Source organism: Plutella xylostella, chromosome 8 (genome assembly GCF_932276165.1).
Source record: "Plutella xylostella chromosome 8, ilPluXylo3.1, whole genome shotgun sequence".
Lineage (NCBI taxonomy): Eukaryota > Metazoa > Arthropoda > Insecta > Lepidoptera > Plutellidae > Plutella > Plutella xylostella.
The window spans coordinates 1,025,974-1,041,844 of NC_063988.1; the positions used below are offsets into that span (position 1 = coordinate 1,025,974).

The 15,871-nt window shown below is 41.6% G+C and overlaps 2 protein-coding genes across 7 annotated transcripts; one reads left to right on the forward strand and one right to left on the reverse strand.

Moving 5' to 3' along the window:
- Positions 1 to 91: 91 nt before the first annotated feature.
- On the reverse strand, positions 92 to 10,245 carry LOC105394180 (SPRY domain-containing SOCS box protein 3). 3 transcript variants are annotated; one of them, XM_038115371.2, is made up of 7 exons: positions 10,112 to 10,245; positions 7,409 to 7,552; positions 6,940 to 7,139; positions 5,565 to 5,793; positions 3,390 to 3,623; positions 2,660 to 2,724; positions 92 to 789 (listed from the first exon to the last, which is right to left on the reverse strand). In XM_038115371.2, exons 1-7 carry the CDS (start codon positions 10,164 to 10,166, stop codon positions 703 to 705), a joined length of 1,014 nt encoding a protein of 337 aa, XP_037971299.2. In that variant the 5' UTR covers positions 10,167 to 10,245; the 3' UTR covers positions 92 to 702. The 3 variants fall into 3 exon arrangements, with proteins under 3 accessions (XP_037971299.2, XP_037971301.2, XP_037971302.2); XM_038115373.2 differs by lacking the exon at positions 10,112 to 10,245 and adding an exon at positions 9,475 to 9,623; XM_038115374.2 differs by lacking the exon at positions 92 to 789 and adding an exon at positions 1,357 to 1,874.
- Positions 9,631 to 14,997, forward strand: LOC105394973. Of its 4 annotated transcripts, none has more exons than XM_048622754.1 (5): positions 9,631 to 9,770; positions 11,144 to 11,274; positions 11,695 to 11,956; positions 13,056 to 13,205; positions 14,824 to 14,997. In XM_048622754.1, the coding sequence occupies exons 2-5, from the start codon at positions 11,153 to 11,155 to the stop codon at positions 14,956 to 14,958; spliced, it is 669 nt and encodes a 222-aa protein (XP_048478711.1). In that variant the 5' UTR covers positions 9,631 to 9,770; positions 11,144 to 11,152; the 3' UTR covers positions 14,959 to 14,997. The 4 variants fall into 4 exon arrangements, with proteins under 4 accessions (XP_048478711.1, XP_048478710.1, XP_037971306.2 ...); XM_048622753.1 differs by having other exon boundaries at positions 9,642 to 9,770; positions 11,169 to 11,274; XM_038115378.2 differs by having other exon boundaries at positions 9,645 to 9,779.
- Positions 14,998 to 15,871: the final 874 nt, after the last annotated feature.

The window sequence follows — 15,871 nt, forward strand, 5'->3', positions numbered from 1 at the left end:
GAGTGTATAACTAACAGGTAATCTTATAATAATCCATCATAGTTCACACACGGCATACAGCCACAAACAAAGATTGATTGATTGAATCCATCATAGAAATTAATAGCACTTGGACATAGCATAAGATGTTTGGACTAGGTACAGTAAGTAATAGTAAATAATATATGTAAGTATAACTAAATTGTTAATAATTATTATTATTATGTCAAAAATCAATGATTGGCACATTACCATTATATTTATGAAAATAATTGTTTGTCTTTTATAAACTCCTTATCTACATAATCTTTCATCAGGAATATTCTATTCGGACATTGAAACAGATATCCAGTCAAGACATGTGGATTGAACCTTAGCCTCTAAGGCCTAGGAATAAGGAATAGAGATCCAATATCATATAGAACTTAACTACAGTATAAAGTCAACATAATCTAGTACCTAATATAACATTTAAACTTAACCTACTCCCAAATACACCAAATTCGTCTAAGATTGAAAGAGTAACTAGCGACATCTATCGGTCCCGCTCGCACTCACTGCCACAGCACGAGGCGGTAGAAACTAGCGACATCTCTCCGTCTCGCTCGCACTGCAGTCAACTAGCGACCTCTCTCCGTCCCACTCGCACTGCAGTCAACCAGCGACATTTCTCCGTCCCGCTCGCACTGCAGTCAACTAGCGACATCTCCGTCCCGCTCGCACTCACTGCCACAGCACGAGGCGGTAGTTGGGCTCGATGCTGTCCACGTAGAAACCGTTCATGTATGGAGACGGCAGGATTTCCGTCAGCTGAAATATTGCAAAATAATGCCGTTATAATGAGCTTAGTTTTTCTAATAACTAACTAACTAGTTAATATTAATTTTGTAATCCGAACTAAAGTTTATTGACCCGTTTACCTCTTGTCACGTATCGAAACAGTTTATATGGGAAAACCTGTTTTATACAACAGTCTTTCGGATTACAAGAGATCTACGTGATTTCCGTGAGACACTGGCTAGCAGCAATAGGCTGGTCACATGCTCAGAAAAAGCCGTAACTGTTGTGCTAAACGAGTTTGAAACCACGAAATGTCAAACGTAGCGTAGCATGGAAGGCCCCAAGGCCCGTTTGACCAACGACGACCTAAGAGCAATAGCCGGTAGTGCTTGGATGAGGAAGACCAAACACAGTGTTCAAGCTTTCTTCCTTGTTACCTACCTTTTAAGCTGTACCTACAATAGTCTAGTTAAACAATAGTCAATAAGCCGATTATTTCTACAAAGATTCCCCAAGAATAAAATGTTTGTTAGTGATGAAAATGATTATTTTGCTACCTTATTAGATGACAAGTTAATAAATGAAAAGATCTTGTCATCAGTATCACAGACTTCTTTAATAATAAAAATATTTTCTTCAACAATTTATCTGCATTTATACAAACAGTCTTATGCAATAACATTACGCTATTTATATTCATTTATACACATTCAATTCATTCAGTAAATTAAATAATTGGCACTTAATTTGCGAGTTGTATGGCGAAATTTTACATAAACAATGGTGTGATTTAGTCAACAATTTCAAATCAAGACAGTAAGAAAATAATAAATCTCAAGTGAAAGAGAGAGAGCGTTTAACAGTGGTTTAACCTTATTCTAACACAATATAACATAACTGAAATTAAGAAACTATGAGTGACTTTTTCTTAATCCCACTTCTTATATACAATATTTATGTTACATACGAATTTTAACCTTAACATTAACACAGCATTTCCAACCATACCGCTATCAAGACAAGGTGCTAATTCGCCAGAATTCTTCTACTAGCTGGCGAGGTCACGACCAGCCTACCATCTGCCAGTGCCTTCGCTTCATGCCGGATGACCGGGGCTGGCGGAAACGGAAACGGACGCCATTAGTCAATAACACCCGTGCTCATGACAATTTATAAGCCTTCTGTAACGCTTGAAACGTTCCGTATGTCATGATTATGGTGATAGAAAGATACAGAACATTTCAATATTTGATTTGAAGCAAAGTAACTGGAATGAATGAAATGAATTGAAAAATTAATGAACGAATGAAAATATTTCATAAAAAAATTAATCATTACATGTACATGTAGAAGACTTATAAATTATTATTTTAGAATAGTTTTAGAACAACGATTTATAAAGGAATACGTTATACGTATTTTAGAACTGCAGTACTTAATATTGACAAAGTTGACTGATATTTGACCCCCGTCATGCAACATGATATATTACATTAATTACTTATATACTTAATAATAGCTTATGTATAAACTTACATATAAGTACAATGCTATGTCATACATAAGAGTATACATACATATACCGGAGGTAGTGAGCTTGGTAAGATGGGATAGTTCAAGGACGGATAATGTATAATAAAGTTCTAAACCCCTTGGAATATGGGTTAACCCCTCAGGAAGTATAACTGACAACTGATTCCTCTTTGGCTCAGATTTCAATACCCATAAGAGCCACTCTTCCATCACCCTCATAATCCAATGAGAGAAATGACCAACATCAGGCAATCAGCCTTCTTAGAAATTCAAATTTAGAACCACAATTTCTTTTTCATAAACCCAGCTAACAGCCCCGGTATATTTCCTCTATGTCGCTGTCAGTAAGTTCACTGCTGACACTCACCACACTCTTGACGGGCGCGGGGCACTCCACCTCCATGGTCTCGGGCTTGTCCTCCTCTATGCAGCCTGCAAAATGAGGTCGGGTAGGTTAGATACTGGCCGGTTGAAGAAGGGTTTTAGAAAAAGTTGAGTTTTAAATTTGGAAGAGGAAGAGGAAGATTGGAAATGAAATTACACTGATAGGCAGGTACTGGCCGGTTAGGTTAATCGATGGGATGGTTTAAGAAAAGAAATCAATTTAAAATTTGAACAGTAGGTACCTACATAAGTTTTGGAATTAAATTAAATGAGGCAGATTTTTGTTTCCATCAGTCTATTATGTAGAGTATAGTCTATGATTTGTAGATAGATGAGAAGTGTAGTTAAGTTCAAGGCAGGGCTTAGTTAGAGGTTATCTATAAAGTAAATTAATTTAAGGGTAAACTATTTTACAATATTTATGATTAGGAAGCATTTTGTTACAGACAATTTCGAATAATCTTTATCGGACTTTTATGAATGTCAATGACTTGTCAATGAACTCTTAACACGTACAGATAAAAGTGGATAAAACACTGTCTTTTTTAATGTTACTGCACCTAAAGTACTATATTCGTACATAATGTTCCTATGATGATTTTAAGTATTTACTTGTGTATTAAGATCACACATATTATACAGCCCATCGATTTGAGAAACCTAGGTGTTCTAGAACGCTTCACTCGCAAATTCCATCGCATACAAATACTAACCTTCAGTGGGCAAAATGAGCCAGAACTGTGATTTGAGGGTATGCCACAGGCCGGGCGGAAGGCGTGGCCTGCGTCGATCCCTATTGGCTGCGGCGGCGAGCACCTTGGCCGCGTCGACCAATAGCGAGGCGCGCCACGACGCCGCATACGTCAGTCGCATCGAGGACTGCGCGGCGGTCGAACATAACATCGGGAACAGTAGAGGGTGGCGACGCAGGTTGTAGAATGATATACCTGGAAATAAATTAATTACATTATAAGTAATAGTATTAGAGTACTAATACAATTTTATTATGACTTCGGGCATAAACATAGTTTATTATGGCGTGGTTGCTTAAAATTTCTTACTAGATATAGTCAAGCTTCATAATTAGCTATACCGTCAAGCCTATTCTGTTCGCGACAATCGCTAGATCGAGTAGATTATTCGTGAAGGTTCTGGAACATTCCATCACTTTCCTGAAGTTTCGATAACGTTCTAGAAAGATAAGTATGGATTCAATAGATCTACAATAGTCTGGAAGCTTCTAGAACAATAGTTAGGGAATGTTCCACAACGTCCGCGAACTTTCTAGATGCTAAGTTAGGTACTTATAGTTAGTAGATAAGTATAGATTGTTTATACCTACTTAGTAATAATAATAATAAATAGAGTGACCTCGGGTATCTCTGGAACTTTCGGGAAGATCGCTCGCCGGCCTATATAAAGCGAGGTGTCCGGCGCACATTAAGTTCAGTTCAATAGTAACAGTCGAACAGTTCAGTTCTAATAGAAAGCTCGAACAGTGAACTTATCCAGAGATCCTCGAAGTGAATAGTGACAGTAATACTGGTGTTTTCTTTCAAGATAGTACCATCCGGAATTCGTAATAGTTGTGAGTCGTGTCGAAGGGGCTCACATATTCATTTATACAAACATTTGATGGTTTGACTAGGTACAAGATTAAATAGTTACTAATGAAGCTGCCATACCCTATTTTAAGGGATAGCAAACACGTTTCTACACTACACACTCTTCTATTCACTACAGTGTAACACTGTACTTCTTCTTTCGTGTCAGTGAAATGCGATTTTTTATATTTGTCCAGACCAAAAAGAAGCAACTATGATAGCATTCTGGTTGGCCTGGAGTAAGTCGTCCCGTGTGCAGGTGGAAGGGCACAGGGGACAGGAGAGTAAATGCTCCATAGTCTGGGGGGCGGTACCACAGTCGCATAGGTTGTTACCAACGGTATAGCCCCACTTACAGAGATTGTCCTTGCAGCAGCCTACCTCTGCCCGCAACCGATTTAGAGTCTTCCAGATGTGCCAGGGAAGACTGTTACCGGGAGCAAGTTTTTCCTCAACAGGTAGGAAAGGATCCTGGGGCTGCTTTTCCTCCCAGAGCCTTAGCCTTGCGTTTTGTGGGTTTTCATCCGTTAAGGACACCTCACTATTTAGAAACGCTTTGCGGCTCTTAAGGCGGGAAGGTGCGGCAGTATGTGAGTAAAGTGGATGTCTGGGGTCGCATTCTTGTTTGGCTTTCTCAACAGAACATGCCACTTTACGCCGTATGCTAGGGGGTGCTATCCCAGCCAGAGAGTAGAGTTTGTGGAGCGGTGTCGGTTTGAGGCATCCCGTAACTATACGAACTGTGTCGTTAAGAGCAACATCTACTTCTCTAGCATGTGCGGACCGTAACACTGTACTGTAGTGAATAGAACTTTGCAAAAGGTCAGCATGTCTTAATGACCTTGTAATACTATCTTCTATTACTATCAATTAATGAAAAATGTTTTGATCCTGCGCTACTCTTAGGTCTGAAGAGGTCAGATGACTGACTGACATAAGTGCAAAGATAAAATTAATCTTATCTTGTATTTAAATAGGAAACTGTCAAAGTTTATAGATGTTTTACTAATGAAGTGTAAAGTAATATCAGCTGAAACGATTTATATTACTTTACCATACTATTATACCATATCAGCTGAGGTGTCATAGATAATACATATCTCTTTTGTTGTTCTGGGATGCATGGTCTTCACCCGAGAACATGTCTACCTGACAGTTAATACTTCTTGGGCAGTCAGCAACTGACATTTCCCTGACTGGGCATTTCTTTCACCATGGTGAAAGTTCCTAGTTACCTCTTGTTTAAAGTTAGACTAGGGTTCACAACAATAAGAAGACACATACCTTGTGGCTCCCTATTCAGGTAGAACTCGAGCGTTCCTCGCCACATATCCACCCTCACTCCAACAATAGACCCCCGACAGAACCCGGCACAGTGGCGCGCCACGCCCGCCCCATGCCGCACGCCGCCGCGGTACGACAGACCGTAGGACTCAGAATCCCCCCCGAGTAGTGATGTGAACTCGAATTGGGCCCCTGACAGGTTGGTTTTGTTGCTGCCTATGCCGATCATCTGTGGAGGGAAAGGTGGTTATGAGATGGCTGGTTGGTGGGGACGTTGATAGACTTGTTGTGAAGGTGCATGAAAGCCTTCACAAGTGAAAGGCAGTCAGTGACTGATGCTAATGTGACTGGCCTTTCGATTAGTTTGAATGCTAGTGGGGTAGCTATTTAGTCTAAATGTCTACAACTCTACACAATGGTAAAAGCTAACTAGTGCTACAGCACTATCCTTTCCTATCCAGTTGTATAATCTATCAATCCAAAGTCATGACTACTTAGACAACTGGGAGGGACAGTATAGCGTTGTGGCACTCCTTGGGATAAGGCTATGTTCAGTAGAGGACCATACTTGGCTGGTGTTTCATTTCAAGTATGGTCCTCTACTGAACATAGCCTTATCCCAAGGAGTGCCACAACGCTATACTGTCCCTCCCAGTTGTCTAAGTAGACAGGGCATAATATTAATTGAATAAATATATTATATACATATATCTATCTTACATAGTAAGATTCACAGTAAAAAGGAAATAAACAGTTGCCTAGAACTAAACAAAAGAGTACAACAAAAAACTACTCTACTACTTCTATAGTCATCTAAAAATGACATTGGGGCAATTTGCCAAAGCTTAAATGCAAGGCAAGCAGGAATGTTAACAACATTAGTAGCATATCATAAAATGTTGGCACAAACCTGATATGTTTTTGTTTAAAAAGAGAAATTGATTTAATAAAATTTCAATTTTATTCATGATTGGATTCTATCAGACACTTCATGCTCAAACATTTTTGATAACACTATCAATAATGTTCACCTAGTAGGTAAATAATTACAAAAATGTTTACAGTTCACAAACCTGAATATAGGTTAATGCCATTTATAATTTCAGAGGAAGTTCAAGTTAAGAGTTTCAATAATAACTTGAAGCATTTAAAATAAATATGATTGCTTCTTCATGTATAGTTATCCATGCAATTATACTTCTTAACTGGTAAAATTTTCTCCATAGTCTAAAATATGTTAATGTTAGACATAGTCCTTTCCCTACAATCCACCTCTACCTCACAAGGAAATACAGTAGGGCAAAGCATGATTATATATACATGTTTCTATGTATCTTACTCAGCTAGCTACAACTAGATCACTGTTTCAACTTACAATATCTGTGCCGTAAGTTTCAGTGAGCATCTTGACCTCCCAGTAGTAGTGGTGTCCATGCTGCAGCGCCGTGTCCCCGCAGATGACGGCCGTGCCTGAGCTGTACGACGGGTGGAATGTGACCTGCTTCTGGTCCTCGCTCACCACCACCGAACTGGACAGGTTGAAGTCTGGGTGCCGCCATTTCCATTCACTAACGGCTGTAAGAAAGGAATGTCTGTTAATGTTTTGATGCTTTTTAGCTGTTTCTCTCTAATATGATATGGTATTTCATGAGTAAGTAAGGGTTTGAGCATTCTAAACAAAGAATCGGTTTGTGCTACACCTATAACAGCAAATTTTAATGGGTTGCTTAATGTCACAGGTAAGATTTATATTTCATATAATGTGCAAGTAAGGTGAGTAATCTCGGGGGCAGTCAGAAATTGAGGAAGAGTTAGCGATCAAGGAGAAATGTTAAAATACTCACCATCGATATCTTCGCCACAGGAACAGGCACTCAGCTGTTTCCATGTCACAGGCAGCCGTTTCTCCTCCCAGCACTGGCAGAATGGTTTGGCTTCAGACTCATCATCGTCTCGTCTAGATTTCAGACTCCCAATCAACATTTTGGCTATAAAATATTAAAAATACACACAAAAATAAGAACAACACACTTCACTGTCAACAACACGACTCGTTATTTTTATCTGCTGCGGTTGGCAACATTGATAAGCTATTTATACTCTTTTAAGGACTGTTCGAAAACCTTTATGTAACTCACTTTTTTAATATTGAAAGTTTTTATCGTGTAAAGATTAACTTGAAGAAATACCTACATGAAAAAAGTGCACTTGCTTTGTGTACTTTGGCTTACAAAATGAAAATTAATATTACAAAATATACGGTCAAACAAAATAAAAATAATCAAAAATATATATATTTTATATGACTATTTGAACGGACTGTAACCATGTTTATGTTGGCAACATTGAAAATGAATTTTCCGGAAAACTCTAGAATTCAATGGCGCCAAACTTTAAACTTTTTCATAGCAATGGACAACATTTCATTTTCTTTACCCTATATTTTTATTAGCTATTCGGAAAGATTATAGAAAATTAGTAGACCCGTATTTTTTTATTTTGTATATTCATTAATTTTTGCATGTTATTTTTAACTTTAAAGTTAATTATTTTAAAACCGGAAGTGAAGTCACATATTAGGCTCAATTTTTATTTTTGTCTATTGCCTGAGTCTCGAAAAAAAACATAAATGACACTGATAAGTGACATTTAAACTTTGTTTACATGCCAACCAACAAATGGGTCATTTTCAAATGACATTGATATTTCTGATGATGGAAAGTAGGTACTTATCATGTAAAAAAATAAGCAGAAGCATTTTTTCAGCTGTGTAGGCGGTGGCATGCTCTGGGACATATTATATAGAGGTCATCTGTTAATAATAAATAAAAAAATAGTCAGAAAGTGTCAGAACAGAATTAATGAAAATGACCCAAATAAACAACAACGTCACGATAAAACGTCAAATTCAATCAAAAATGAAAGTGACAGTTACTTTGTTTTTAAATCTATAGGCTTTGATCATCAAAATGCATCGCACCTGATGCATGACGTCATCAGCACTTTTTTACTATTTTATGATTTTCTCGAAAATGATACATCCAAAAAATACAAAAACATTTTTTTTGTGTCCTTTAGAGCTAAATCTCGAAATGGTTTTCGATTTATAGCAGCTTTAGTTTTTTGAAATGTTGTCCATTACATCAATTTTGCAAAAGAAATATTAATCGCACATTCAGTTTCTGTTGTTGTTTATTGATTCCGAAAAACTTAGTAAGTACCTATTCGTACTAAATTATACTTATTGGTTTTAAATTTTTATAAGTACTAATATAACTATAAGTACTAAACTGTTTTAAAATGGTATTATTATAAGTACATTATTAAAAATATAAATCATAATCATCATTCATTCATCATTTTTTATTTCCATAAAATTGCACAGTTATTCACAAATTATAAAGGATTAATAAAGAAAATCTAATTATGCTATAAATCTTTTCTAGTTTTCTACATTTACATGGATTAGGTAAATAATGATATTCCATTTCATATGGATTATAAGTGAATTTTATTGATTTTTCATTGCATTTTTTCATTTATGTTGGTAGCATTGATTTGTTTTGCATTGCGCGCGCTCCGCCCCGCCCCTCCCTTTACAAAATAAAATGATGGCTGTCAAAAAAGACGCGAATCTGAAGATGTGTGAAAATAATATTTTCTGAAATAAATCTCGATTGTTTCGTGAAGAGGCGTCTATGTGATGAAATCATTCAACGAAGTGAATGTGAAATATGTCGTGAAGTGAAAATTTTGTAAAGCAAGTTTAGTTTAAGTTATTTTTTAAGGTAAAAATCTATTTTATAAAATAATATTTTCTCTAACGATAATCATTAACTTGTGTCTTGCCATACAGTAATCTCAAAATATCTTTTTCATAATTGACGCGCGAAATATTTATTATACTTACCCATACGCGTGGTACTTTCCAGTCCAAACATAAAACCAGCTGATTTCTCTACTCTCCTCAAAAATTAAACTAACCAGCACAGCTCTTTTAAAATGACATCCCTATTTTGTTACAGCCCTCACCCACCATGTCACCCCATGCTCAGATAGTTGTCTAGTCAACTGAAGAGTTTATCTTCAGTGGTCTCTGGTCTCCGTTGCTCATCCCGGTCGCAGCTCAGATGCATTTCTGGATAGACAAGCACAGTCAGTGTACCTACACTGGCCGCCGCCGCGTGCCTACTTCCTTGTCAACTGGTATGTATGGTAATGACCTTTTATATTGTATTCTATTCTCTGTGAGTGTGTAAGTAGCTATAACTGGCTCTCTTGAATAGAAACTTTGTGCATAATGCCTTCCTAAGCTTGGACAATTTCTCACCAGGCTGGTTCACTATGGGTTGGACCTTTTTTTATTCTATTGTATTTTATGAGTTACTTTTGTAAATAGATGGTGGCACACAGATTGATGGTAATAGGAAATTATCAAACTGAAAATTCAGCATAAATAAATACCATGCATAAAATAGCCTCCAAACTATAATTTTTGCACTCTAGAAATCCTGTCAAAACCTAACAACCTACACAGCAAAACACACCTGGCTGTTTAAAATTCTTCCACACCTCAGAATTATGTTTATTATTATAACACATTTTTTATACACTCCACTCGGGCAGTCTTATCTCTTTAGCTTCAAACACAAAACTCTTTGGCTACCTAGATTGTGATTTGTTTAATATAATCTTTTAAAACTTTTAGGGAGTCCCCTAAATAATTCCTAAGAGTGTCTTGTCTATGGAGCATAAATCCCCTTAACAGTTTGGCCAATCATTAAACTCTTCCTACAAGTGCATGAACATCTCTAGACTGATCAAAAATCAAAAAAATCAAAAAATATTTATTTAAACACCATAGAATTTAAAAAGTTAGAAGGTACAAACAAACAATTTTAGGAAATTAAATAAAAGGGTGAGAGATTATAAATTATCGAAATTCGGTGGCTTCCACACTAGGCTCAGCCTGTGTCGTGGATGCCAGTGTACCTGGTTACAAATAAAATGATTAACTAAGTAGGTAGGGGTACTTATAGAACTTTTAAATCTAAATAATGTTAATAGCTTAATAGGTATGCGTTAGGGTAGGTATTTAAATTATTAAAATGATAATTTTAATTTTGATAATGATAATTTTAATTCCTTTCTTTTCTGCATAGCCAACCCCTATATTACCTAAATTTGACACTGGCCATCAGCAAAAAATAAAAACAACCCCTTTTACTCACACACACTTACAATCTATGGTCCCCTGTTCTAAATTCAAAACTGGCCACCAACATAAAAAAAAACAAAACAACCCCTATATATGCTCACGCTTGCAGCCTAACCATCTCATAGTCTATCCTAATATGACAAAAAAAGTATTCCTCACACACACTTAAAATCTATGGTCTCCTGTTCTAAATTTGACACTGGCCACCAACAAACAAACAAAACAACCCCTAAATATCCTCACACTACACGCATGATACATGTTCTAAAGCTGCTACCAACCTCAAACTCTAAATTCGAAACTGGCCACCAACAAAAAAAACAAAACAACCTCTATATATCGTCACACTACACGCTTGCAGCCTAGCCTCATGGTCCGTCCCGCAGGTGTGGGGCGCGGGCGCGGGCGCGGCAAGCCCATGGCCGCGCCGGTGCACCGCTTCGCCGCGCTAGAGCCGCCGCCGAGGCGCCCACGGCATCATCGGATACATAAGTGAGTTGTGTTATGTATATTCTGAGTTAGTGAAATTAAATGTGGGCGCGATTAATAGTTGTTGACAACTCAAACTGTAAAAATGTTTGAAAAAGAAGAGGTTTTGCCCTTGAGGTTAGCAAATGATACCAGCTGATGTCCTACCTGCAGTTTCCATTAGGAGAAAGAATTACATCCAACTGTATCTGTCACGTCTGCTATGGTAATGGTCTCAAAAATACCCTTGATCAATATGGGCTGAACCATAGTAATGTTATAGTCTAGGGTGCCTTGTCAAGCTAATTACAACTTGTATCAAGTTGCATTAAATCATATGATAAATATTAACATGCAAGCCTGCCTAAACAAAACTTCCGTAGCTTATAAATAATCCAAATTGCTACCACAAAAAACTTACCTCCCTTTCCCCCCCCATTCCAGCCAGCAAGTCCTACCAGCCGTCCACGCGCGCCGGCACCCTGAAGACCCATCACTCTACGTGGAGATCCCCCCCTCCCCCGCGCAGCCCACCATCGCGCACATCGCGGCGGCTCGCTCCGTCACCCCCGACACGCTGCTCCGGACAGCTGCCCTGGGGTTACATGCGCCTATGATGGCCCCGCATCTCAAGTTTGGCATGCTGGTGTCTTTTGCGCTGGCTACGGTGTTTTTGGCGGGCGCGAAGTACTACTTTGATCGACAGGTGAGTTAAATTTTACGACAGTTAATGTACAGGTATGTAAAAGGGTCAAAAAGGTATTGAAAAAGCCGCTAAAGACTTCCGGAGTGTCTATAAGCGCCTCATCGCGGCGGCTCGCTCCGTCACCCCCGACACGCTGCTCCGGACAGCCGCCCTGGGGTTACATGCGCCTATGATGGCACCGCATCTCAAGTTTGGGATGTTGGTATCGTTCGCGCTGGCTACGGTGTTTTTGGCGGGCGCGAAGTATTACTTTGATCGACAGGTGAGTTAAATTTTACGATAGTTAATGGACAGGTATGTAAAAGGGTCAAAAAGGTATTGAAAAAGCCGCTAAAATCTTCTGGAGTGTCTCAAAAGCGGAGTGTTATAAACACACTGCTCCGGACAGCTGACCCGGGGTTGCATGCGCCTATGATGGCCCCGCATCTCAAGTTTGGCATGCTGGTGTCTTTTGCTCTGGCTACGGTGTTTTTGGCTGGAGCAAAGTACTATTTTGATCGACAGGTGGGTTGAATGTGCTGTTTTATGTAATAAAATTACTACAACTATAATGTACAGGTATGTAAAAGGTATTGAAAAAGCCGCTAAGCCGCTTTCGGAGTGTCTAAAAGCGGCTCATCGCGGCGGCTCGCTCCGTCACCCCCGACACGCTGCTCCGGACAGCGGCCCTGGGGTTACACGCGCCTATGATGGCCCCGCGTCTCAAGTTTGGGATGCTGGTGTCTTTTGCCCTGGCTACGGTGTTTTTGGCTGGGGCGAAGTATTACTTTGATCGACAGGTGGGTTAATTGTGCTGTTTGATAGATTAAAATTACGAGAGCTTCCATAGGGTTATTGCACGCGCGTTATAGGTCATTTATAATTTAAAAGTTTTTCTAGATATTTCACGATGTATGTAGATATTAGTTAGACACTCTCTTTTTCAAGAGTGTGCTGTTTGCTAAAGTCAAATTAGGAATGTCAAGGCAATCCGAATAATTATTATATATTATTTTTATTGTGTCAAATCCACATTTATACGGTTCTTCGCATACCAACGCCCAACATCATTCCGATTCCACTATTAAAACAATGAACCCAACACCTGCCTTACCCGCAGGTGTCCCGCGATGCGTCCGGCGGCGAGGCGAGCGTGGTGTGCGCGCTGGTAGCCGCTCTAGCCGGCGTGGGCTGCGCGCTGTCGCTGTGCCGCGCGCGCCCGCCGTCGCCCGTGCCGCCCGAGCGAGTCTCCAGCACGGCCCGCCACCCGGTAACTATACTGTACTGTACTGTACTGTGCCGCCCGAGCGAGTCTCCAGCACGGCCCGCCACCCGGTAACTATACTGTACTGTACTGTACTGTGCCGCCCGAGCGAGTCTCCAGCACGGCCCGCCACCCGGTAACTATACTGTACTGTACTGTACTGTGCCGCCCGAGCGAGTCTCCAGCACGGCCCGCCACCCGGTAACTATACTGTACTGTACTGTACTGTGCCGCCCGAGCGAGTCTCCAGCACGGCCCGCCACCCGGTAACTACACTGTACTGTACTGTACTGTGCCGCCCGAGCGAGTCTCCAGCACGGCCCGCCACCCGGTAACTACACTGTACTGTACTGTACTGTGCCGCCCGAGCGAGTCTCCAGCACGGCCCGCCACCCGGTAACTATACTGTACTGTACTGTACTGTGCCGCCCGAGCGAGTCTCCAGCACGGCCCGCCACCCGGTAACTACACTGTACTGTACTGTACTGTGCCGCCCGAGCGAGTCTCCAGCACGGCCCGCCACCCGGTAACTATACTGTACTGTACTGTACTGTGCCGCCCGAGCGAGTCTCCAGCACGGCCCGCCACCCGGTAACTATACTGTACTGTGCTGTACTGTGCCGCCCGAGCGAGTCTCCAGCACGGCCCGCCACCCGGTAACTACACTGTACTGTACTGTACTGTGCCGCCCGAGCGAGTCTCCAGCACGGCCCGCCACCCGGTAACTATACTGTACTGTACTGTACTGTGCCGCCCGAGCGAGTCTCCAGCACGGCCCGCCACCCGGTAACTACACTGTACTGTACTGTACTGTGCCGCCCGAGCGAGTCTCCAGCACGGCCCGCCACCCGGTAACTATACTGTACTGTACTGTACTGTGCCGCCCGAGCGAGTCTCCAGCACGGCCCGCCACCCGGTAACTATACTGTACTGTACTGTACTGTGCCGCCCGAGCGAGTCTCCAGCACGGCCCGCCACCCGGTAACTATACTGTACTGTACTGTACTGTGCCGCCCGAGCGAGTCTCCAGCACGGCCCGCCACCCGGTAACTACACTGTACTGTACTGTACTGTGCCGCCCGAGCGAGTCTCCAGCACGGCCCGCCACCCGGTAACTATACTGTACTGTACTGTGCCGCCCGAGCGAGTCTCCAGCACGGCCCGCCACCCGGTAACTATACTGTACTGTACTGTGCCGCCCGAGCGAGTCTCCAGCACGGCCCGCCACCCGGTAACTATACTGTACTGTACTGTACTGTGCCGCCCGAGCGAGTCTCCAGCACGGCCCGCCACCCGGTAACTATACTGTACTGTACTGTACTGTGCCGCCCGAGCGAGTCTCCAGCACAGCCCGCCACCCGGTAACTATACTGTACTGTACTGTACTGTGCCGCCCGAGCGAGTCTCCAGCACGGCCCGCCACCCGGTAACTATACTGTACTGTGCTGTACTGTGCCGCCCGAGCGAGTCTCCAGCACGGCCCGCCACCCGGTACTGTACTGTGCAGGTGGCTATGCTGTGATATACTGTTCAGGTAGCCATAACGTACTAAGTAGGCAATAATAGTGTTAGTATCGTACAATAACAGCAACAAACTTCTCTAACTATTCTGTCTCCCCCACAGCCGCACCACTCGCAGGGCTACACCGCGCCCCCCGCGTCCCCGCCGCCCTCCCCCTCGCCCCGCGCGGAGGCCCCGCCCCCCTACCACATCGCGGTGCTGCTGCCCGACCCGCCCGCCTACCACGCGCTCAGCTAGCTAGACCACGCCCAGTGGAGGGAAGATGTCATGTGAATATCATTTATTTGCGTTTATCATTGGTTAAGGTTTTTTTTGCATATTTTCGGTACTCCATACAATAAACCTTCTGGGATAGCTATATTTAGCGGTGAGAGGTAGGTAGATCAGTATATTGCTGTCTATATGATTTGCTTTTTTTTGCGTATTTTCTGTGCGACTTTGCCCAGTGGGGAAGGGAAGATGTCATGTAAATATTATGATTTGCGTTTTTTTTTTGCGTATTTTCGGTACTTCATACAATAAACCTTCTGGGGTATATTTTGCGGTTAGAAGTAGGTACCTACAGCAGTATAATGATGTGCCCCTCTGATATGATTTCTTTATTTTTTGCGTTTACCAAAGGACGACCGAATGGCGTAGTGGTTAGTGACCCTGACTACTGAGCCGATGGTCCCGGGTTCGATTCCCGGCTGGGGCAGATATTTGTTTAAACACAGATATTTGTTCTCAGGTCTTGGATGTGCCCGTAAAATGGCAATAGGCCCGCCCCCTATTACATTGGGACTAACATAACACTCTGGCGAAAAGTGGGTGCAGCAATGCACCTCTGCCTACCCCGCAAGGGAGTACATTAGTACAAGGCGTGAGTGCGTGTGTTTTTTTTTTTTTTTTTTACCAAAGTCAGTTGGTCAGTTTTATTGGGTATTTTATTTTGGGTACTCCATACAAAAAGTATACTGAAAAAAAATGCAGTTCTAAACCTGAAAAACCGAACTACCGCGGCGTATCATACGCTTAGCCAGACGAAAGACATTGGGGGATACGGGAGGAAATTATGTGAATATGACTTATCTTTTGCGTTTTTCCTGTTCTCCATACTCTGATGCCCAGTGTTTTTTTTTATATGTCATAGAATAGTTCAATTACTCAA